Source organism: Crocodylus porosus, unplaced genomic scaffold, assembly GCF_001723895.1.
Source record: "Crocodylus porosus isolate Cpor-Errol unplaced genomic scaffold, CroPor_comp1, whole genome shotgun sequence".
In the NCBI taxonomy this organism is placed as follows: domain Eukaryota; kingdom Metazoa; phylum Chordata; order Crocodylia; family Crocodylidae; genus Crocodylus; species Crocodylus porosus.
In genome coordinates, this window is record NW_017728949.1 from 13,978,559 (window position 1) to 14,002,535 (window position 23,977).

Here is a 23,977-nt window from a genome sequence, read left to right on the forward strand (position 1 = left end):
TGACTTGCCACTGAAAGTTTGGTGAGCAGGGGCAGGGCTAGAAGCAGTTCCAGCTCACTGTATTTATTCAATGCATGTAGGATAAGTCCATTTAAAGAATGAGGTGGGTAGGAGCCAAGTGGGGATTTTCAAGAGAGAAATCCCATTGAAAAGGAGAGCATGGGAAAGTAAGAGCTAATATGATATATTTTTTTTTAAGTAGTAAAAGCTTCCTATGAATCCGAAAGCTGAGTTCCTCACTATTTCCAGTGCCTGTGTTGTCTCCTGTTGCTACTCAGACCGGCTTGCTGCTTGAGCTCCAAAGGGTCTGATGCTTTTTTTCCTATGCTGCTGCTCGAGCTCCAGAGAAAAAAAGGATCAGGCCCTTCAGAGTTCAGGTGGTACCCAGCTTGGGGTAGGGGACAAGCTCTGGAGAGGTCTGATCCTTTTTTTCTCCAGAGCTTGCCTCTCTCCTCTGCTTTACTGTGGGTGGGAGCAGCGAGTCAGTCCAAGTTGTAGTGGGAAGCACTGTAGCCACCAGGTGCTCTGGAGCTGCAGCACTTGCTCTGCCTGATGTGCCCAGTGGGGAGGTGCTGTGCCCAATCCTGCTGCACGCTGAAAGCCCAACTGGACCTGAGTCGAGAGGGGCCATTGCATCCTGGGATGCTGGAGGACTTCAAATTGGGCAGGGTAGTTGCGGAAAGTGGGCATACCTTAATGGAACAGGAGCAAAATTAGGTAGATTAAATGGAGATAATCCTACCCTGGAGTGGCGTAGATGAATAATGAGTGCTTTAAACCACTTAAAAGTTGTTAATGGCCAGGAGTTAAGACCAGAAATTGCCTAAAATTACTATTCAACAAGGCTATAACTTAAACTGCGAATTTATATCAACAAAATTTATACTGTTTCAGCTGTTGTAGCGTGGGTGTTATATCGGTACAAAAACTGCATATTCCTCTATGAGGAGAGGAATAACAGCATCTATGCTGCTGTTCATATTGGTATATGCTATACTGCAAGAAAATTATGCCCCTAATCTAAATAGTCATACTAGTACAAACTGTTTGTGAAGACCAGGATTGTCTGGAAAATACAAATACTTGGAAGGTGTAGTAGATGAAGAATGCTGCTTTGGTGGCACAAATAACTAATATGAATCTTGAACAGAAATGATCTAAGAAGTTGAGAGAGAATAAATGTCTTGCAGAAATTCAAAAGGAATAAATGTCTTGCAGAATTTTCCTGTGAAAGTATTGTAAGTTGCATGACTGTAGATGGTCCTTCAAACTATACTGGACCTAATGCTGGAACATATATAATTACATTCTTGGGGGGTTGAACTTAAACAGAAGATTAAAAACAGCTGGGTTTTTTTTTTTTTTTTTTTTTTTTAAACCAGTGTTACTTTTTTTCTCAATAGAGAATACTAACTGTTGTTGCATTTTTCTTTTAATGTCTGAAGACTTGTTTTCCCCGTAGCTTGGAATGTAACATGGTGTCCTGCCATTCAGAATTTTTTCTTTGGATTTCTGGTAAGACAAATGAACAGATGGATGAAGAGCAGATACTACTCATACATATGGCTGTTAAAATATGGAAGCTATTGGTAATTAAGTGGTTTTATATAGTACTGTTGAAAGATCCAGCTTAATTAAAGAAAAAAAACCCTAAGTTTTTTAAGTGCAAATGTTTAGTGAGAGGATTTCTATTACTATATTTATTTGGTTTTTTTTTCCAGAAGTTTTTACACACAGTCTTTGTAGGGCTTTTTTTCCCAACCAAAAAAATTCAGTTTGCTTTGCAAGAACATGTCAGTTACTCTTACATGATATCATAATTTAAAAATTCTCTTTAAGAAACAGCAGACCGCTTGTTGTATAACTGCAGTAACTGTAAGAAACGCAGTTCTCTAATACAGCCATGTTTTCTAATTACAGGTTCACGTTCTGAAAGCCATTAGAAGATATTCTGCCATCCTATTGGATTACTTTGTTTACAGCACAGAATGTCATTCTGCTCTGGATTTTATATGGTGGTTATGATTTAACTCCCACTCTGTATATTTCTATGTATTGGTGGAGCATTGGAGCTCTTTAGGGCTGCTGTTACTGGAGTGGAAACTGATCCATTTTGAATCCCTTCTCAAAAGGACTAGACATTATTAGCAATGAGCTCCCAAAACCATCCAGGTAAGGACAATGGTTTTTGTTTTTTCAATTTTGTAAGAAAATGCATCACCCAGTTTGTTTGTTTTTCTTTTAAAAGAAGGCAATTAAAAAACAAAAAAAGAGCTTTATCTTTACTAATCACAGGTGTCTTTTTTCTTTTGAGTTCTCTCCTTGAAAATATTCTGTTGGTACCCAGTGAAATTTCTTGTGATTTGCAATACAGAATAAAAATTCAATTTGTGTGTGCGTTTTAATTTTAAACATGAAACTTAAAATAAAACTAGACAGTGAGGTTTCATCCATATTAAACTTGAAACTGGGGTATTTTCCTTTTTTAGAGCTGTAGCTGTTGAATTATGTACCACTGAACCTTTTAGTTGGCTCTCTGAGGAGTTACTCACATACTTAATTCCTTTTAGAGTTAAATACACACTGTACTATATAATGCATCTTAATGGTTTATAGTCTCCATGTGATTGAATGATCATGCTTCTGTTGGTATTACTTTTATCAATTATTTAACATAAAAACTAGGTAACGTAAAATGCTCTTTCTCTTTTAGAATGGGAGTACTTCTGTTAGAATGAGGCATTGCATGATTCACCTTAATTGACTGATGCATCTCTGAACATTTATACAAGTGTTATATTTTTGAGAACATGCATCTAAACACTTGTTCATATGACACTGCATATTCCCATCTTTGAGAGAGCTTATAAGTATTCTGAACAGCTGACATGCTGTATGAAGCAAGTAACAGTAAACATTTTTGTTAAGGAGATAAAGGTCTTTTAATACTATCTAATGCAGCTAGTTCCTCTATGATTACTCATAAGTGAAATGTAATTGTTTTTTGATGGACATTTCTATACTACTGCACCTTCTGGTAATATTTTGCAGTTGTTTGGAAGTGGCACTTGTGACCTTTTTCATGGCATGTAATCTTATAAAAATATGTATCTATTTAACTTCAAATATGCTTTTCGTGCTTATTCTTTTTTTGCTTTTTCACTTTGGATAGAGAAACTATTTTGGTCAATTTTGTTCTAATTACTTAAAAAAAATCAAATAGTAAAATATTAAATGTTGTGGCCCTCTCTCTTTGCAACCTGTTTTGTATCTAAGTTAGTTATAGTATTGACTTTAACATTCATGGATCAAAAGTCAATTGGTAAAAGCATATGATGGTGATATTCACAGCATTATAAAGAATCTCAGTCAGTTCACTGTGTGAAGTCCCTAAATCAAGATGTAGAAACCTAAGATTAGGTTCTGTTTTTGAAAACCGTGGCCTAGAAGTTTTGGAGGTTAGCAGGTAATTATCAGAAAGAGGTTTTATTTTAATTTTTTGAGGTTTATGACACCATGCAGTATGTGCACCATGAATATCTCATTTCCTTCATTAAACAAAATGTAAGTATTGTAATGCATGAAGAGTTTGCAATGAAAAACTAAAATGGTGTGAGTTGTTTGCATAGTATTTCAAATGTATGGGTGCTTACCTTATTTCATGGATAAGAAAGCAGACTGTCTTGTCACTTACATGTTAGCTGGATGTTGTCTTTGCTTTAAAAATGAAAAAACATTTTTTCAAAAATTACTAAAAGGATCCTGGACTTTTATTTTAGTAGCCTCCTTAGATTTTCAGTGATTTTTGGGGGTAAGGAAACGATTAGCCATTTTGTACCTCACCAGTCCCTCACCTCGGGAACAATTTTGCTGATATGCCTTGTTCTTCCATTGCTTTCAGTCAGCTTAATTTGGCTACTTCTCTTGGTCTTGTAGGTAATCTTGTCACTCACCAGTTTTGATTACTTTTTTGAAATTGCTGCTGGTCTAGGTCATGCTCACACTCCAGAGTCTAGCAAGGAATTCTTCCTAGTAGGAAGGGTCTTTCTTTTTTTGCATTTTGAAAATAAAATTTTACTACCATCACCTTCACTTTTTGTTTCAGAATACAAATCTGTTTATGCCTTGGCTGAGCTCAACTCCATTTCGTAACTATCTGCACATGATTTTGTGTGTTCCCAAATGCTCCTGTGCCTCCCCCTCCCACACTGCACACCCCTCTACCATTGTGCCCAAGGAGCAAGGGTAGGACAGGAGCCCCAGGGAGCAACTTAACCCTTTATGGACTGTGTGTGGCCCATAGGCTTACTAGTTGGACAGCCCTGACTTGGGCTATAAGGGAACTTTTTGTTGATGGTAACTGTTGAGGTTAGAGAGAGCCCTTTTAGAAAGAGGGGCATGCTGGTGTAAAAATCAAGTTGTTATGTGTGTTGGCACAATTCTTGTTAAATTTTAGTCTTTATTCTTCTGTTGGAGAATACTTAAGAGAAAATCAGTGGATTGAAGGGCTGTGGGAGAAAAAGGGGAAAGACTGTGCTCTTGGACCATTTGAGTGAGAAATGAAATTCTGTGTGTGCTTTTTAAATCTTCACTTTAAAAGGGACATTTTAATCTTGTAGTCATCCTATCATATTGATTTATGGGACTGAAAAACGGCTATGCACTTGTCGAGTATGCACTTATCTAAACTCAATGCAAGCGTTGCTCATTAACTACAGGAACAGCTTGTGCTAAGCTTTATGTACCTCGAAGGCTTCTTACCTTATTTCTCAGAGTACTTTATTACCTTTTAATAGAAGCCCTAAAATTGCTAGAACCTAATCAGTTCAAGGCTGTTTTGGCACCTCACAGATTGTACAATTGAAGCAAGTACACTTATGTTTTTCTTATGCACTTTAGAGCTTTATATACTTAACCAATAGGCAGATTTGCTTACTTTGTGACAAATAAGTTTAGTGGAAAAATGGATTGATCCGGTGTTGTGCAGTTAAATGAAATATGTGGTTATCTGGTATGTATGTAAACACAAGTCTGTAATTCGGTAAAATATCAGATTTCAACAGGAATTTGTCTATGCCCAATTTCTTTATAAAAGGATCATTTCTATTTTTGACTAAAAATCTTGCCAGAGATTAAACTAGAACTCAGAGGTTTCCTTTTGGTGTACATTGTGGTGCTCTTATGGTCAATCTTGTCCTATTACAAAAAAGCCTTCTCCGAAATGCTTGGTAGAAATATATTTTTCTGAATCTGCCATAGCCAGTTTCTAGATTTATGGTATCAGCTCTGATAGTTGTTTTAGTTAGGCTGCTCAAAATAATTCTTCCTAATGACATGCACTGCCTGAGGGAAGGCTCTGGCTCCACTTATACAGGATATTAGGACCTTGCTTTCACTTAATCTGAACTGACATTAGGCTTTTTTTTTTCCTCCACCCTCCCCAAAATATCCCACTACTGCAATCTTTAGGAACATTACAAAAAGGTAATTGTGCTACAGATGATTTAAATACTTATTTTTTACCTTTTGACAAATGCAGTGTTTTGGGGGGAAATATGCTGTAAGCTGTTAGCCGGGAGCTAGATGAAGGTGTGGAGTCTCCTGGTAAATATTCCTTTTTATGACGTGACTCCATACAAAAATAAATGGAGGAAACCATCCCCTAGAAATGAAAGAGTTAAAGGCATAAGAGTACTGGACAAGTAGATGGCTCCAGGGTAGCTCTCTTTAGGCAAGGGGAGTGTTGACCTAACCACTGACACCTCTTGGGCCAACAGGACTTTCAAAGTCATCTGCTTGAGTTATAGGGTTGAGGAGAGAAGACCATGTGAATTCAATAGAACAGGAATTTGAAACAAGGAACTGAGGTGTATGCAGCTCCCTGGTGCAGTGAAGAGTGTTTATTGTGGATGCTTGGTAAGAGTACCTTTTCTGTTCTAACTTACGTATTCTGATATTCCTGTTGACTGATAAATGCTAGTTTGTTGGGAAAAGGCTGTCCTAAGTTCCTGCAGGAGTCTATGCTAAGTTGGATGCGTTGAGGAGCAGTTAATGAGAAGCAGGGGTCATAGACTCATTGCACAGCAGGACTGCAGGGCTCTCACTTGCAAATATTGGAGGCTCAGGTCCTGCCAGTGTTTCTGTGGAGGCTGTGGCAGTGTGACAGTTGAGTAATTATTTTTTGAATATTGAAATATGACTTCTGTGGTAGAGGACAGTAATTAGTATAGATTTTGTTTTGAGAACTCTTTTGTGGTGACCAACTCCTTTACTCTTGGTGAAGGAAAATATAACACTATTCTTGCTTCCTGGAAATCCTTGTAGTGGTAAGCAGTATATAGTGCTGCAACAGATAATTTTCTTAATTAAACTTTGCAATAACTTAATCAAGATAATGTTTAGGATTATGACTAAGCATAGAGTAGACCTAACTTCACAGATAGTGACATGTACCATGTTATGTACAGTATTGACCTTTTTGTCCTGTGACATTCATTTTTTAGTAATCAAAAGGGTAGTGATTCTTTTTGGAACTGTTTTTAAATCCTGAATCTGGGTGCTTTCCTCCCTTTCTTATGCTTTTTTTTGACCAGTAAGTAAACCAAACAGGTTAGTTTGTTCAGAGGTTCAAATGATTAGTTCCAATGAACAGTGACTCTGATTTAAGTGTTGTAGAGCTATAGGCTTATTACCTATATGCTTGCCTCTGCTTTTATCCTATTTAATTTTACATACTATTCTGTTTATTAATAAAGTGTTCTGTGTTTTGTCTCAAATTAATAAGAAAGGTGCTTGAATTTGATTCTTACTTGGGATATGATAGGTCAGTAAGAATTGGTGTTCTTCTGAGAATTAGCTTTGAATAAGTTTGCAATGGTGAAAATACTGGTAACAAGTGTTTTGTGGCCCAGATGAGTGAATTCTGGCTCTTGTATGAAAGATGATCTGAAGGAAGTGTGTGTTCCTAATATCCATGTGATGTGCTGCTTATAAGCAGACTTATATTTTTAAATGAATTGTGGAAATTCAGTTTTTTAGCTAATCTGCAGCAATTTTTTTGTTTTTCCTTTGGCTCATGTTTAACTAGTGGTGTCATTCTTTTACTCTTGGGTGATTTCAGATTTCCGTGATTGTGGTAAACCATAAGCTTAGGGTTGGAAGGGAAAGAGGGATTGGCGTTTTGGATATTTTGCTTTAAAATTCATTATCAAATCTGTTGTCCAGACTTTTTTTATACCATTTACAAACTTCAGTAAACCAAGAATAATTGGAAGTGTTATTGAGTAAATGCATTTTTATAAAAATAATATTTACTTGTAGGCTCTTCTTGTCTCCCTTTCCATTTGTGGAAATGGTTTCTCAATCTGTCCCCTATAGCTTCTAAACCAAAGATGCCGCCTAAATGTTACACCAATAAATTTATATGCTAGTGTTTATTTCTGGAGCTTAATGAGGTTGTTTTGTTTTTTTTTCTCTTTTCCAGGCTAAGAAGCATTTATGTTATGGTAGCATAGCAAAACACCCAATTTTTTTTCTTTTCTTTTTAAAATGCATTCCTTCCCCTTCCCCAACCATTTCTGACTTTTTTTCTTTTCCTCTCTATTCCCTATAGATAAGTATAAATGAGCTAAGACATAAGATATGCTTCAGCATTTTATTTCGGTAGCAAGTTATATTTGTTTTTGGGTTTTTTTTTTTTCTCCTTCTTTATATTGTATAATTACTGTGTTTTTATATTGGGTTTTTTTTTACTGTTCTGTAGTACCAGTAAAACAGTAATATATGATTTAGGCCTACATATGTAACTTAGCATAAGTCATGTTAATTTTCCATTTTGTTTGTCAAGTTTCCATCCTGTCCCCAGGCTGGGTTGTATAACGGGTGACTTGCACCTACCCATCCTATGTAACTTGGTTCCTGAATGAATAGGGATGAATGAGAGTGCTTGAGAAATGATGGCAGTAGGTCTAAAAATAGCTCCCTCTGAATGACTGAACCCTCAACACCAATACCTGGACCAATGACCCAGCCCTTGGAACCACCTTCAGTATTCAAGAAACAAAAGATGAGGCAACCCACCATTGTGCCAAGGCTTCACATGCTCGGTAAGAACACCTGGAGCCCTCTGGAACTGGATTGACCTTGCCTGGACAGGCCCTCCCCATAGGAGATCAGAGGTAGTCTGCTCCATAAAAAGGGGTAGTGAAGTCTGACTCCTTGGGATGTCCTCTCCATCTGGACCAGCACCATGCCACACCACCTATTCAGCTAGAGGCCCTGCCAGCAACACCCCTCTGGACAACACCTGCGGACAAAGACCCCTTTCCAACCTGGCTAGGTAGCTATCACTCCCCTCCCCCTCTTCAACTAAGGACTTGGACTCTGTTTCTCTCCCCTACCTGGACTCCAGCCCTTCCACTGAGTCTTTCTCCTGCTGCCTGTGTGTGTGTGTGTGAACCAATAACTTCATGGGGCTGTGTAGCATCTTGTCTGTTTAATAAACCTGTTATCTGGACCCCTGAGTTGGGTTTTGCTTTACTATGGTTCAGCCCTGCTCCAGTCTCTGCTCCCTACCCCTCTAACTTCTGTCTCATTTCTCCCTCTCCTGCTTCTGGCTCCTCCAACATCTGTCCTAAGTTCCTCTCTGTCTCCAAGCTCCCTGTTTCTTTGCCACTCTCTTATCCCCACTGCCTTTTTTCCCCTGAGCAACCAGGTTTCTGCCTCAGTTTCTTTCCTGGCTGTCTCTTCCTTGCCACCAGGCTTCTTTTTTGTTTTCCCTCCCATGCACCAGTGACCTTGAGTAACCCTGGGGCCACTTTGATCTTAAATAAACCCAAGCCTCAGTCCCTCAGTCAGCTTCTCTGAAGTCCACCGGTTCTAATCTCTCTCTCTCTCTCTCTCTCTCTCTCTCTCCCTCCCCTTTAACCTTCCTCCAAGTATCCCATGTACCCCAAGCACACACGCACATACATACTGTATCATCCAAGTTTGGAACTTACCTATGTGTAGGTGGGTTGTATGTGTGCGAACTGGTGAGTGTGTGTGTGCGTGTATATATTATTGTGTGCATGATATACAAATTTGTGATCTGTGTATGTGTACTGAGTGTACGGGTATTGACAATTGACTTTTTGTCTGGTTTTTAGCATGTATGTGCTTGAAATGGTGATAGGTATGCATGTGTGTAGGTTGGTTTGGATGTGTATGTGCCTGAGCTGGTAGTATGTGTGTGTATGCACCTGATTGACTTGTGTGTTTGTATATGTGCAGTTGTCATGCCCTTCTTTCTAACAGCACAATATTGAGATCCTGAGAGTTGGCCTGACCCCACAGGGCAGCAGTAGTGAATAGACTAAGTTCCACAATCTGTAATAACCTACATGTGTGATGCTCCACTGATTTTATGATTTTTCTTGTTTTTATTATGGTATGCTCTTGTCCAAAAAGGTGTTTGTTTTTGTTTTTTTTTTAATATATGTTCCTTATTTCCTTTATTTTATCAAATGTTGATTATTTAATGTTTGGTCATTTAGGAGGCAGGCCCCTGTTGCCTCCAGGCTCCCCTACCAGCTGTTCAAAGAAACTCTTGTCACCCTATGCTTCAGTATCAATTGGTGCCTTAATCAGCAAAGATTGTTCTCCCGATCATATTTTGCATAAAGATTTGTTAAAAACAACACTTACAGTTAATCACTCAACTGATTTTTGTATTTGTTTTTTTAATTTAGTTTCTTTTTATTGTAAAAAAAAAAAAAAAAAAAGAAAAAAAAAGAAAAAAAAGTATCTTCATATTCAATGACGCATTATTTTGTTTATGAAATGTCCTCCTGATAATTCTTGTAAGTATACCATTTGCATTTGTTTCTTCTCCAAAACTACTGTTGCACAGAAATGCAAATTTTGTTTAAGTTTTGAAATACTGAATGTTAGATGATTAAGAATATTGAAGTTTAAGAATGAGCTGCATATCTTATATAGAAAAATCTGCAGAATGTTCATTAAAAAACCAAAAGTAGATATCATGGAGCAGAAACGTTCATAATTTCAGAACACTTGGTAAATGAATTAGCAAGTCAAGCATTGAGATCTGTGAGATTAAGAAGAATGTGCCGTAAGAAATCTAGCCGAGTATGAATAGCTACTATACTTTTCATATTCTGTGGTTCAATGAGTCATGGAAGACTATTTCATAAAGTGTAACAAAAGAGCTTTCCTTGTTTAATTGGTTTAGTCTCTATTTAAACAAATTTTCCCATATGCTAAATACTTTGTGTGTGTTTGTTTGGATGAAGACACTTTTGTTAAATCCAATTTTGAGATGTATTTTAAGTGAAGATGACCTATTTTCTGGCAAATAACTTTTCTGAGGAACTGTTATCTGGGCAAAAGTGTTGTTTTAGTAAACAAAAACTACAGGAATGACTTTATCCTATTCATTCTTTAACCTCTGGTGTAATGTGACCTAAGCATTTTCATCTTGTACTTCAGACATAATTCCTCCTTCTCCTTTCCCTTGGCTCTGAGCCCTAGTTCCCAAATGTTACTACTCCTTTTCAGACCTCATGGTAATCGAGGCAAAAGTATCTTCTTGCTGGAGGCCTTTGGCCAGCTCTTGTTGTTTTCTCAACTTCCTTGATATCTTAGTGGTAGTCAGACCCCTATGAAAGCTTTATCTACTGACCTGCATGCTGAAAAGACCTTGAGTGCCTCTGCTTATCTAAAGCAGACCAGGTAGGGTTTAATGAAGCACAGTTTTCCTAAAAACTCCTGAAGGATTTGCCCTACTAAGGACTTGGTCTGATAGTAAGTAACTGGATATCTTTTGCATTCTTTAATAAGAGATATACCAACATTACCTATGAATTGTCGTGTTCATCAGTGGAACTTCCAGAATTGGGAAATAGCCTATCTTCTTCAACACTGAGGCAGCTTGGATTTGGTTCCATTTTGTTCAAGAGATCAGGGTATCTCAAAACCCACCAAAACAATTTCAGACAGTAAGATGGTACTCCTTTTTTTTTTTTTAAGCTTTTATGGGCTCCTTTTGATTTTTTTACATGAATGACGATCAGCTTTTACAGGGCATATTTCCTCTTGATCTAGGTAGAATAATGCCTCTCTGGCATATTTTGTCATTCTAGCCTGCAGTGAGAGAGTACAAATTTTAAAAAACGAAAAGTAGTAGAATAAAGAAGCAAAGATGTTCTTACATTTCTGGAGTAGAAGTTTTGTTTGCTCACTTACGGGAGTGCCCAATGTGCGGTCAACAAATCTTGGCTTCTCAAGTATTCAGAAGAACCCTTTTATATCTGTGCTACAGATATATTAGTACTTGTCTTCCTTTTTAGATCAGTTTCTGTTTGTAGCCTTGTATCACACTTCTTTAACCTAGAGACTCTTGGTGCACCAACTTCACTCTTTTCAGTTCCTTAGACATGTGCTTAGAGGTGATTAGTACAATATGGTACTTTCTGTAATTTCTGAACCACCTTATTTGCATGTGTGGAGAAATCTTCTTCAGATTTTCTGTTAAATATTGTTTCCTACTGACTGTTATGTTGGCCTGTACAGTTGCTAATTTTGGCAGCCCTATCTGGAATCCTTGTGCACAGCTTGTTCCTAAATGAGGTGATTCTTGAGTCTGCATCAGAATTTGGTCCTCCACATTTCTCATTTAAACTCCTCTTGCATTGTGTATTGAGCCCTTTCACACGTAAATTAATTAGCACGCTTTAGCTGTGGTCAGGTCAGTCAGTTATATCAGAGGCCTGCATGCCATATGTGAGCCCTAGTTCTCTGTCATCTGGCCCGTGGCCTAGTTCTCTGTCATCTGGCCTGTGGCATTCCCCATGGATCTGTGGGGAGTCCTGCAGGCTTGTGGCCACTTCCTTGTGTGCAGAAGAGCAGTGTTTTATTCTAGTAACTTTGCTATACGCTTACCTGGCCTTCAATGCAGTCTCCTAATCATTGCTTTAAAATAGACTCTGCCTTTGTCTGATAAGGCTTTTGAATCTCAGACTTTGGCGTTCTTGTTTTTTCTTTTATGAAATACCTCGTGGTGAGGAAAGGAAAAGAAGCAAAAGGTTTTTTGGGTTTTTTTTGGGGGGGGGGGGGGACGGGAATTCCCAGCCCATCCTTTCAGATAAGAGATTTATTTTCTTGCTTCAGCTTTCTTGATGGTTTCCCTCCCTTTTGTGACTACCTGCTTTACTGCTGGTACTTTCTAGTTGCTCTGCATAATAGAATCCCAGGTCTCTACTGCAGAGGTGGGGAAAAATCATGGATAGGTAAGTAACTTTTAAACTATTCTCTGTAAATACTTGACATGCTCTTTTAGCCCATAAACTGTCATATGTCATGAGTTGCATCAAATCTTTTATTTGCTTCTGTTCAGGCTGAGCAGAAGGGCCTTTGAAGTGCATTGACAATACTGGTGAGCTTTGAAGTATAAAGCTGAATGTTCCGAAGTTCAGGCAAAGTGTAGAAGATTCTTTCTGGCCAAACTGTAAATGTATGAATAGATTATAAATGAGTGAAAATATTTTTATTGAGGGGGTGTATTTATGTTGTGCAGCTGCCAGCTGTTATGATGGAATGATATTTGGGTAGCTTTACTCTGCATGGATATATTTCTCTGTAAAAAGGCTTTTTCTAGCATACTGACCAAACCCTTACAGAGATGCTTTATGATGAAATTGATTGCCTTTTTTCAGCTAGCAGAAAAAGCTAGCTTCTTTTTTAATTGGTAATATGGAAGATTTTAGAGGGGTTTAACATTGCTTTCTTTTCGTGTCGAGTCCTCCTTTGATATGGGTTGGTAGATGTGTGCCTTGGTGCCCACTTAAGGTGATTTTTTTTTTTTTTTTTTTTGGGGGGGGGTCCTTTTTTTACTCGCTTCCCCAATACACCTCTTCTTTGTCCTTTTTTGTCTCTACTTTAACATTTGATAGAGGCTCTTGATGCTACTCAAAACTCATCTGATTCCCTTGTGAGCTGAGAAGAAGTTTGGCAGAGCTTCATGACGATGATATGGGCAGTGGTTGGAATTGTTGCTTGTCACCCATAACATATACAAGGAGTGGCAGGTAGGCAACTTAATTTGTAAGGCCATTAGCAGAAGTTAATTTAATGGCACAGTGTGACTCGAGAAATTAAATGGAACATCCGTTCCATTACATGTGGGATAGCTTTGTGGCTTGCTTGCCATTTTATTGCATCATAAATTGGCTGGATGTGTGACATGTTACAACTTATTGCACAATAAATACATTAATCACTCAATAAATATGATGTCTGCCAGAGCCCTAGTAGGCCTCTAATTTGGGTAAGCCTGACTGTTTCTTCCCTACTTCTCTGTAGGTTGATACCTTTCCTGCTGTTATAGGGAGAATGAAGTGCCTTGCCTTGCTTATCTGTTTCTTTTTGGTCACAGAAATCAAGATGTGCTAAGAGTGGACTAACTGGTTGAGATGCTTGATTAAAGACATACTTATCTTGCATAAAGAATGAAATAAACCCTTTAAATTTGATGTGATATATATTATACCATATTTAAATTAATAAAACACTGTTTCTTTTGAAGTGGACAATTCAGAAATGGTAACATGATCTCTAAAGTCTGACTTAAAGTCACTTGATGTATAATTTTTTAAGAGAAGATGGCTTGTGGTATCTGTAGGGATTTAGGAATTGGTCTTGAATTTTGAGCATAAAACTTGCTTGTAATGCTAAATTAGCCTGTAATTAGTACAGTACAGCGATAAAACAGTATCTTGAAAAAGGTGCTCAGAATCAGACTGAGATTGGCAGTATGATAAAATGGGTGACTCTTCGTAGTTTCCATCATGATAACTTCATACTGTGAGCCTTGGGATCTATGAGCATTGGTGGTTGCCATCCTTTTACAGCCAGATGTGTATACCACTCTAATTTGGGCATCCATGTGTGAAGAGAAGAAATCTAGAATAACCAGAAAGAAAAACAGCCTATTTAATCACTTGCTGTCCTGATGGTCTTTTGTGGTTGTGTCTATATGTAGTTATGCCATCATGACCAAACCATTTTTTTTGTATTGTTGATTTTTTTTTTTTAATTTAACTTTTTTTACAACTATCTGAACATAAGAAAAGGATGCGACTCAGTTAAGGAGGCATGAGTGATCTGCAAAATTATACATTTCAAAGATTTAAATTTAAATTACTGTTCTGCTTTGCTGCCCCCCCAAAAATAACTAACCCCCTAAAACAAGCCTTTCCCCAAAAGTCCACCGTATTATAGTGATGAAGAGTTTAAGCAATAACATACTTAAATAGGTCAGGTATTAAATGTGAATTATTCTTTTTTAGAAACACTTTCAAATTTCAATTTAAGATGCATGTTGTGGTTACAAAAGATTTGGTACTTTTTTTTGCTGAAACATTTATAATATAAGCCATTTCAGGTCAGAAGGAATTGGAAATTTTTATCCTGACAATTGCCTGTCTCTTGAAGAGGAGAAACCATGCATCTCCCCAAATGGCTGCTGTAGCATTTTAATGTGAGAACTTTTTTTTTTAATGTTGGAAGAAGGCATATGATCTTGTCAGCTTGGAAACCTGGAAATAGGAACCTGTTCTTGTAATAAGCAAGTTTGTTGGCATTCAGTTTTCCTTCTTTCTGGCAGATGGAAAGTCTGTTTGCTGGCTCTTAACTCTCTGGCACGTTTTATCATGATGGTTTCTTGGCAAACAGGGTTGGTACTCTTCATTCTGAGAGATTTCTTTTAAAGTTTCTTTCTTTCTTGGGCCGTTTCACAAAAAAGATTGGTTTAGCTCAGTGATTCTCAGCCAGGGTGTTATACAGCCCTGAGATATTTTCAGGGATGCTGCAGGAGTGCCACACATTGTTAGCACTGTTAAGTTTGCAAACATGATTTACAAGATAAACCTAGATATTTCAAAATGGAATCCATAGTGTCAAATCATTCTGATTTTGTTGTGGTCTTTCTGAGGTGTTTTCCACAGAAGAATTGCTCTATTTTTTCCCTAGTCAAGAAAAGAGTAAAAATTGAGAGCTGGCAAGAAACCTTGGGCATTTGTACACATGCTTGCGCCACAGAGCTGGGCACTTTTAAGAGCACCTAGCATTGTGGCGTATGCAGTTGTATAAGTGGTGTAATGTGCATCAGCGCGCAGAAAATGGTGGTGGTGTGCTTTTGAACTGAAACACCATGAAGGTGTTTCAGTTCAAAAGCATGCTGCTACCATTTTCTGTGCACTGACACACATCTTGCTGTTTATACAACTGCATGCAGATTAATCAAGTTTGCTCTGACCCGCCGGATCTCCGGCATGTTGCAGGATGAAAACGTGTGTATAAATGCCCCTTAAGCCTAATAAGGTTGAGAGCTACTGTTCTAGCTACTACCTCAAGTAAGTCATGCTTTCTTATAGATGTCTGGCTTCTTTTCCTACCTCTTTCTATATTGGATGCTGTAGTTGCTATAAACTGGTGTGGGAACTCCTCGACCATAGAAGCAAAAAACGCCTGACTTAAAGGTTGTCCTTGAATCCCACCGTCGCAGGCCCAGTATATGTCATGATTACTGTTCCTTGCTTATCATTTTTGTTGCTTTTTTATCCCTTTCTTCTTTCTTTTTAGTGATATTCCCCCCCCCCCCCAAACAGGTGACCACAACAGAACACATTATTCCTGATGAGGGTGTAGTACGTGTTTATATTCACTATATTATATAAGGAGTGTTTTCTATCCATTGTTAATATGTCGTAACATTCCTGACTTAAAAGCAGAAAATATATCTAGTAGCTAATCCTAACACTATCCTATTAAACCACCAATTGTTATCTTGAAAGTAAATTCTTTTGGAAGTAATAAAGTTAACTTGGGAGGCTTTCTCATGGGATTGGTACATATAGTTTCCTTATTGGTATTCAGCTTTGGTCATTGGTACACTTTCTATACTCACACGTGGTGTTAGTTATATAGTTCTTTCTTCCACCTTGCTTTCATCATATAAGAACTCAGCTTAAGTTCTTACCCAATGAACAGTTTGGCTTCTGACTGGATTGCCTGAAGAGAATTCCTCCTGATTTAATTTCTGGCATGCGGTATGGAATAGTTCTTGCATCAATAAATCGTCATAACCTTTGCTTGTCTGTATCAAATATAAACACTGACTCCTAATGTGCCTGAAAGTAGGCCAGAGGTTGCTAGCTTTACAGCTTCAGAATTACCAAGACTGAAGGAATACTGGCATATGTAGTATGGTTTGAAAGCTCTCTCTTTTTTTAGGTTACAAGCTACTTCTACCAATCCTAACTACATATTTGATTTGTTGCCTAGTTTTTATAAGTGGGATGCTGTTGCAGATGTGTCCAAAATAATGGGATTTTTTTTCAATAACACTTTCTGTAATTATGTTTAGAATTTGACTAAACTAAATGTCTTTTTAATTATACTTCTTTTTGCTTGGCTTAGTTTGTTTGTTTTTTTTTCCTTCTCCCCCAGTAAAAGAGATCTACCATATTTTTTTCACATACACGCCTCCATAAATAACAATTCCACTTTGTTTTTGGAAGGCAGAATATAGGGGAAAAATTAAGATTTTTTTTTCCCAGTCATGGCTGACTTTTTTTTCCCAGGAGTGTCCAAGAAGTGTGGCATCTGAGTAGACAGTCTGAGGAAGCTAGCAGCAGGATCATCCTAGGGTGCTGTATACTTTCTAGACACTTTTTCTACAAGGACTTATTTGTTGTAGAAGTTTAGGCCCCAGACTTTTGCAAGACTAGTAGCAGGCTTTTTAGTTGCTGTATGTAGCTCTTTATACAAGTTCCTGTAAATAAAGGGTTGTTTCTACATCACAAGCCTCATCAGAATAATACTGGCAGCTTACTTGCTACTTCAGGTGCAAGCTAGAGTGCTCAGCTAATAGCTGTAATTGAGATGCTTAATATGGGACTCTGCCATCTTGGGAGCTGCATGGCACGTACAGTTTCTCCAGACTTGCTTCTTTTCCAGTAAAGAAGATGGCTTCCTCACTTGAAACATGCACTCCAGTTTTTGGGAGAAAAGGCAAGTGTTTTATGTGATGAAAATATGGTATTTTCATCCTGACCCTTATTTCTCCACAGTGCTCTTCCCCCTTCTTCTCTATTCTTACCTACATAAGTTTCTCTATTCCAGTACATATCAGTAATTCCAAATGCTAACTAATAATGTAACAAATTTCACTAATGGCATGTCAGTTCCTTAAACAGCATGTGTTATAAATGTACATCTCTTTAGACAGATTACTGGACTGGGACTTGAACCCTGGTTTCACATCCTGGCGCAGAAGCAGATCTTCATGAGTTAACCCCACCTCCCCCAAGCAAGACATTTAACTTGCTATGTCTCAGTTCCATATCTGAAAAATGGAATAACACTTCTGCGTCATGGAGACTGTATGACTAAAGTCCTATTGGTGACTGAGGTGTTCATATGTTTGGCGATGGAGTGCTTGACAGTATTAAGATGTATTTTTTTTTTTTAATCTTCATCACAACAGCTCTCAGAAATGAATAAGACGTTGTTGTAGGAAATGGTCAGGTAGACCGTCTTAATGGTACACTCTAGATAGTGTGCTGCAGGAAATAGAAAACAGGAAAACTGGTAGGTAGCTTAAATTAGTTAGAAGCTTTTAAAGACAAAATGATTCCCTCAAAGGTTGTAGTATCTGTGTTGACTGTAGAAGTCAATCAGAAACAACCCAGCAATTTTGTTTTATTGGCTGGATAATAGTATACTTCCTGAGAGTTCACAAGGTTGTACTGGGAGAGAGATCTTGAACATGAATTGCAAATATCACTTCTGTAAAATGATAAACATTCTACCTTCAGTTATTTAAAAAAAAAATTACTAAGACCTATTTAGAGTATTGAGAACCAGGTAAAATTTGACAGTAATTTGGAAGCATAGGCAACTCACATTTTGAGACTGAAGCCAGCATTTAGCTTTCATGTGCACCTTACAAAGTTTTCCTGCGACTTCTTCAAGAAGCTGTGCAACACATTTCCCTTCATTACTCTTGATTACATGTGTGCTGCTATGTACTACCCAAAAGAATTTGTTGCAGTAACAGGAAAATTGTAAAGTGTCGTGGAATTCTTTAGGGTGACATTTATCAGTATATATTCAAGAAGAAACAGTTTTCCTTATCCAAAAGACATGCTTGTTCAATTCACCACACATGCTTTTTGTTACAATTTCCTGGAATGATTTCAATAACTAATAGTAATTTTGATATGGTTTTGTCCTTTTTTGAATAAGGCAGGAAGGGAGCAGCAGAAATATAGCAAAATAGGCTCTTGAAGATTTAGGGCAGTGATTGCTGCAGGTGTTGTGTACAATATATTGCATATACCAGCAGCAACAGCTCTTAGAGATGTACTTGTTTTAGGGAAAAAATAAGCATTTTTTCTGTCCCGGAGTGATCAGGCCTTTTCACTCAACGTTCTCTTTTTTCTGCACTGTAATGATTGAAGAGATTTATGTGAAATTTCTGTTTCATTACTCTGTCAGTATGAAGCAACAAAACGGGTTAAAATAGACTTCCTGCTTCCTGATTCTCAAGCAGTTTCTTTTTTTTCAAGAACACTTTAGAAATGTGTTGGGTTACTTTATCTTTTTGCCAACCTTGTATTTTTCCTTTTGAAGTGCATGTGGCCTATGCCATACTAACTGCACTGCTAGTAAATTCTGCATAAGGGAACACTGAACTACTGATCAGTATTAGACCAGTGAATGGCAAAGTAGTAATGGAAAATCCAAGTTTGCAGGGTTAGTCTTGTCACTACTTTTACTTCTTCAACTACATAGTTTTGATATTGTGATTTGTAATGACTAGAATCTTTTTTTAAACAAAGGAAATTCCAATGTTAGTTAAGTGAAGTCACCACCTCATTGAAAGTGATAATGAAATGTTTGTAGTTTCCTGCCTACTAAGTAATTTCCTTTCCTCCAGTTTTTTAATTTCTGTCCCTAAATCTGTTCTCCTAGGCTAAACTGAGACATGAGATTTATTCTCAGCCTGACTATCCAGGGTGTAGTGGGGGGACAGTTATTTACACGTGCAGCTTGAAGGGAGGTTAACTACAATTTTGACCTGGCAGGGGAAAACATTTTATTTTGGTACCTCGCAGGTACTTAAAGTGGGACAGTGGCAGGGGTGGGCAAAGAACAGCCTACAGGCTGGATCTGACCCATGATGGGTCTTTTTCTGGCTTGCAGCAGGTCCCTGGGTCCCACCTGGTTCAGCCCCAGTCCAGCTGTGGTGTCCTACTGCTTCCTGACAAACCCCATACGTACCCACACATCTCCAAACACTGGCCCCTACGTATCCTTCCATCCCTTCATACTTCCCCACAGTATACAAAAGACAGACCTCATTTTTGAGCTATTATGCAATCAGCTCTATATGGAAACCACACAAATTAGGACAAATATTTTTTTCAAATAACGTATTTTAATTTTTTGAAATGTTTAATATTTTAATAAATTTGTTTTATTTCTGGTTCCAAGATGGCAAACCTCCTTCCCAAAAGGAGTACTTAGGGGGGCGGGGGGGGGAAGGGAAGGGAAGGGACTTCTGATGGCAAAGCTCAGCGATTAGAGGGTAGGACTTCCAGTTGTAAGATGGTGAGCAGGGTGTGGGGCACCAGTCAAGGGATGGGGCTCCCCTTGTGATCCTTGACAGCTTGCCAAAACTCGTTAAGCAGCCCCCCACCCTGTTGTAGAATGCTCTACCTTGCTCAGAGACCACTGACTTTTTTGACCATCTTTTAAAGAAAGCATCCTAAGAAAGCAGTACTCACTAGTACCCAGACACTCTTGAAAAATACAATAGTATTGAAGTCCAAGAAAGAGAAGTAGGTAGATAGTATGAATATTTAGATCAACCAGACCTAAGGCCTAATATTTCTAGGAGGGTTGAAGATGGCACTAGAACCAAGTCAACCACATATCCTGATTCTACAGCTATGCAGGTTCTTCTCCCCTCTGTAACTGCATGGGTTCCACACATGGAAATCTCCCATAACATCTGTTTTAATGGAAAACAGAAGTACAGAGAGGTCTTTCCTAAGCTTCTGCAGCTATAGTCCACATACAACTGAAGCTTTTCAGGAACAGGTGGTCATGAAGCTAGAGTTTTTCCCAACATGGAGTTTCTGGCACAGAAGTCCACACAGTTGTTACTGCACAGCTTCCCCCATTCAAGGTCCCAGAGTTGTTGCACAGATCAACTCAAACAAAATAAACCTTCTTAGTACAGAAGAACTATTATCCAATGTCTTATTCTGCTGATCTGAAGACAGATAATAGTCCATATGGGGAAAAAACACATCTAATGTTTCACCATTTAAGCAGACTTCTGCAGACCTGCTTAGGATAAGAGTCAGCAACTGGGCTTGCATAGTAAATTAATCTGGCCTATGAAGCCCAGACATGGGTATGGCATGGCAGGACTGAGAGGGGTGAGCATTTGACCATCTTCTGGGGTGGTTTAAGGGGAGATGCTTCCCATGTGGCATTGCTGGGGGTGGGTGGGGGAGAGGGAGAAAGAAGGAAGAAGACCAGGAGCAAGCAAGCAAGCAGGGGGGCATTTGCCTGTGGGCAAAGAAATCTGTAACATGTAGCAGCAGAGAGAATCTCCATTAAGGGAAGCAGCAGCAGCAAGCTGCCTTATAGCCAGGCTGATTTTAATTTGTCCTGCTACTGGTAAAAGGCTGTTTACCCCTGCTCAAGAAATCTCACAACTAAGTAGTTCTGTCTTTGATATGTAAATTGTAGGGCTATGCAAGTTACCTTGAAGTGTATATTTTTTTGTGTCATTAACACTCATCACCATGACTAAGCTACAACAGTAATCTTTCTGTGAATGAGCCATGTCACATTAAAGCTGATAACACAGAGAAGTTTGAAATTTGTTTAAATCTCAAACTTGTGAAGCCATCCACTGTGTAACACAAGGAACCGTAGGTTAATGGGGCTTAAACTGAAAAATGTACTCAAGGACAAAGTTTTTCACATTCTGCATTTTGGATTAAGCAGCATAACCAGTCACGTGATATTATTGTAGTAAAAAAAAAAAAAAAAAGCCATCAGAACAAAAGTTTTTACGTTTAAATTGGATGTAAACCACATGGAGACCTGCAGTGTCTATAAGCCCTTCAATGTGTGCATGTGCTTCCCACCAGCGTGTGTGTGTGTGTGTGTGTGTGTGTGTGTGTGTGTCCCTACCCCCCTGAGCCAGTCGACACCTGCCCTGACCCTGCAACAGCCCAGAGCCTGAGCACCTGCGGTGCCTCCTAGCTACTGCCAACAGCACTTGGCCTCAGCCTCAGCCTCACTTCAGACTTGCCCCCATGGGAGCAGATCTGCCGGTACCTATGCACAGATCTGACCTGCCCCGCCCCATGCCACCTGCCCAGGGCACGCAGTGGGTTTGGGATGGCTCTGCGGCTGGACTGCCTTTCTAGGCAGCACAGGCAGTGGTTCTTTCCACTGCCCCCAGCCCCGCGGTACCAGCAGGGACCCGCACTACACAGCCACTCCTTCATGCATCCTGTGTCTACAACGGGCTCACCTGCTCAGAGTCAGCAGCAGCAGCGCAGGACAAAAGCTGTTGCTCAGCGCAGGGGAAAGCAGCCCCTTTCGCTGTCCTTCCCTGCTGCAGCTGCCCTGAGTCCATACCGCACTGGGCTGCCCTGTGTCTGCTTTACGCCATCACCATTGCCCTGTGGGGCAGTCTGGAGGCAGCAGTCATGGCAGCATAGATGCAGGGCAGCCTTGCTTGGGCTCTGAGCAGCTGCAGCAGGGAACTGCTGGCAGCGGGAGGGTGCAGGGTTGCTTTGTGCTGCTGCTGCTGCTGCTGAGCCTGGAACCAGGCATGGGGCATGCAGGGTTGGGGCTGTGCAGCATGGGTCCCCACTGGTACTGTGACTTTAGGGGTGAGGGCAACGGCAGCCAGAAGGAGCCATCTGTTACCTGGGCTACCTGGAAAGGTAGTCCTGCTGTGAAGCCGCCCCAACCCTGTTGCGTGTCCAGAGAGCGGGAGGACGCACCATGGCTGGACTGGCTGGGCCAAGAAACCTGCCGTGGGCCAATGACCTGCAGTGGACCAGATCTGGCCTGCAGGCTGTATTTTGCCCACCCACATTGTACAATAAAGAAAGTTCAAAACTCTTGGAACTCTGCTTTCTGGTGAATAATGTCTTTATCCAGTAAGCCTGGCTTCTGTGGGGTGGCCACTGAAGAACTGACAATTAACTATATTCTTACTCAAGTTGGAAAATGTTCCTTTGCATAGAAATGTTTGGCTTCCTGGCATGCAATAAAAAACCAAAAGGAAAGGGACAGGTATCTAAAACCTATGTGACTTGCAACATAGAATAAAAGGCTGAAAGTGACTGACTTCTATGTAGCAGTGGTTTCCAGGTTTAGTTTCCTTCATAAATAACTTTAGTCTTGCTTTAGTGCAATTAAGGAATTGAAAAAAAAAATCTGTTGATGTGCAGGTAGAAATGAGCTGGAAATGAGCATACTAATTACCAAATGTTGTCATGGATACAAAGTGATTGTTCAGCTGCCTTTGGTTGCTCATGGAATGCCTGACTTAAATTGTAAACTCTGAGGAAGAGGCTGAGGTGCACATAAGTGTGAAGATACTAACATGAGACTAGTCTAGAACTTACTTTTGAGAGTGTGCTTTTCCATCTAATGAGTGCTTTAACATGAGGGTTTGTGGATTTAGTGTGCTGGGAAGGCCACTCTTGTTTGAGAGCCTTGGCAGGAAATGAGATGGATGATCCTAACTGTGTACGGTGGGAGATCGGCATGTGGATCATGGCTAGTTAGCTGGCTAAGCTGGTTGAAATTAGTTAGTTGTGCAAACAGAAGATGTAGCTGGGAGTCTACTGTATTTATTCAAATATAAGATGAGGTTGTATTGATTCTTTTTTGAGTCACGAAGAGCCACTAACATTAAATACATTTTGACTTCACTCCCACAATTGAGCTGTGCCTGTGTGTCTCATTTCCAGTGATTCCTGTTTCTTCACCAGCCTTAAATGTATGGCAAACATCACCAAGCAGGGTCCTAAGCAGTCCACTCAGAATCCCTCTGTCATCCCCTCTCTCACCCAGTTGGTTATGATTAGAGTGATCCTACCCTCCATGAGAGTGGTTGTCCTGTACCTCATCTCCATTTACATTTTTTGGAGGATCCCAGGACTGGGGGCAAGAACACCCATTTCCAGTTTCCAGTCATAAGTGGGAAGCTAATTAGCACATGAATCCTTGGGAGGGGACGGTATCTAGAGTACACCCACACACTGAGCAGTGCTGAGCTATGGGGTCACCGTGGCTGAAATGCTGTTCACTCTGCTGGGGCCCAGCCCAATGATCAGTGTAGTAAATCATGAGCCTTTTGGCTTTGGACTAGTATCACGTATAGTTTGTATAGGTTTCCCAGGTGTTTTTTTTTTTTTTCTTTCTTTAAAGGAGAAAATCTGTGATTTAGCTGTGTTTTTCCATGGCAAATAGAAAACCTGGATGAAGTTGAGAACCACTGACTTTGGTGGATGTGTTTTACTTCTTGTTGTCTGTTTCAGTGCTTCTGCAACAGCTGCTTAGGTTCACATGCTTGAGCAAGAGATTCACTTTCTTAGAAGTGAAGTTGCTTGTTGGGTGACCCCTGGGGAAAGCTTTAAACTTCTTGGGGGGAGGGGTGTTCCCCCAATACTCAGAAATAGCCTAACTCTGACAATTAGTACATGCTGCAAAACTTACTTCTTTGGAGATAGAGGAGTGCAAATAGTGCTGGTGTTTGTGGGTGGGATATTTAAATTTTGAATCTGGAATCTGTACTGATTCTCCTTGATTTTGCCAGAAGGGTTTTATTTTTACGTTCAGGTAATTTTTGTGTTTAAACCGGACGAAT

At 39.4% G+C, this 23,977-nt stretch overlaps 1 protein-coding gene across 7 annotated transcripts in view; it reads left to right on the forward strand.

Annotated features, from left to right (window-relative positions):
* HDAC4 (histone deacetylase 4) overlaps positions 1-23,977 on the forward strand; it is a 407,925-nt gene that overhangs the window by 28,334 nt on the left and 355,614 nt on the right. For 6 of the 7 annotated variants that reach the window (XM_019553979.1, XM_019553983.1, XM_019553981.1 and 3 more), the window contains exon 2: positions 1,921-2,172. The exons of the other annotated variant lie outside the window; for it this stretch is intronic. In XM_019553979.1, the coding sequence (XP_019409524.1) occupies positions 2,151-2,172 (22 nt within the window). In that variant the 5' untranslated portion in view covers positions 1,921-2,150. The remainder of the gene's footprint in view (positions 1-1,920; positions 2,173-23,977) is intronic. 7 annotated transcript variants of the gene reach the window in all.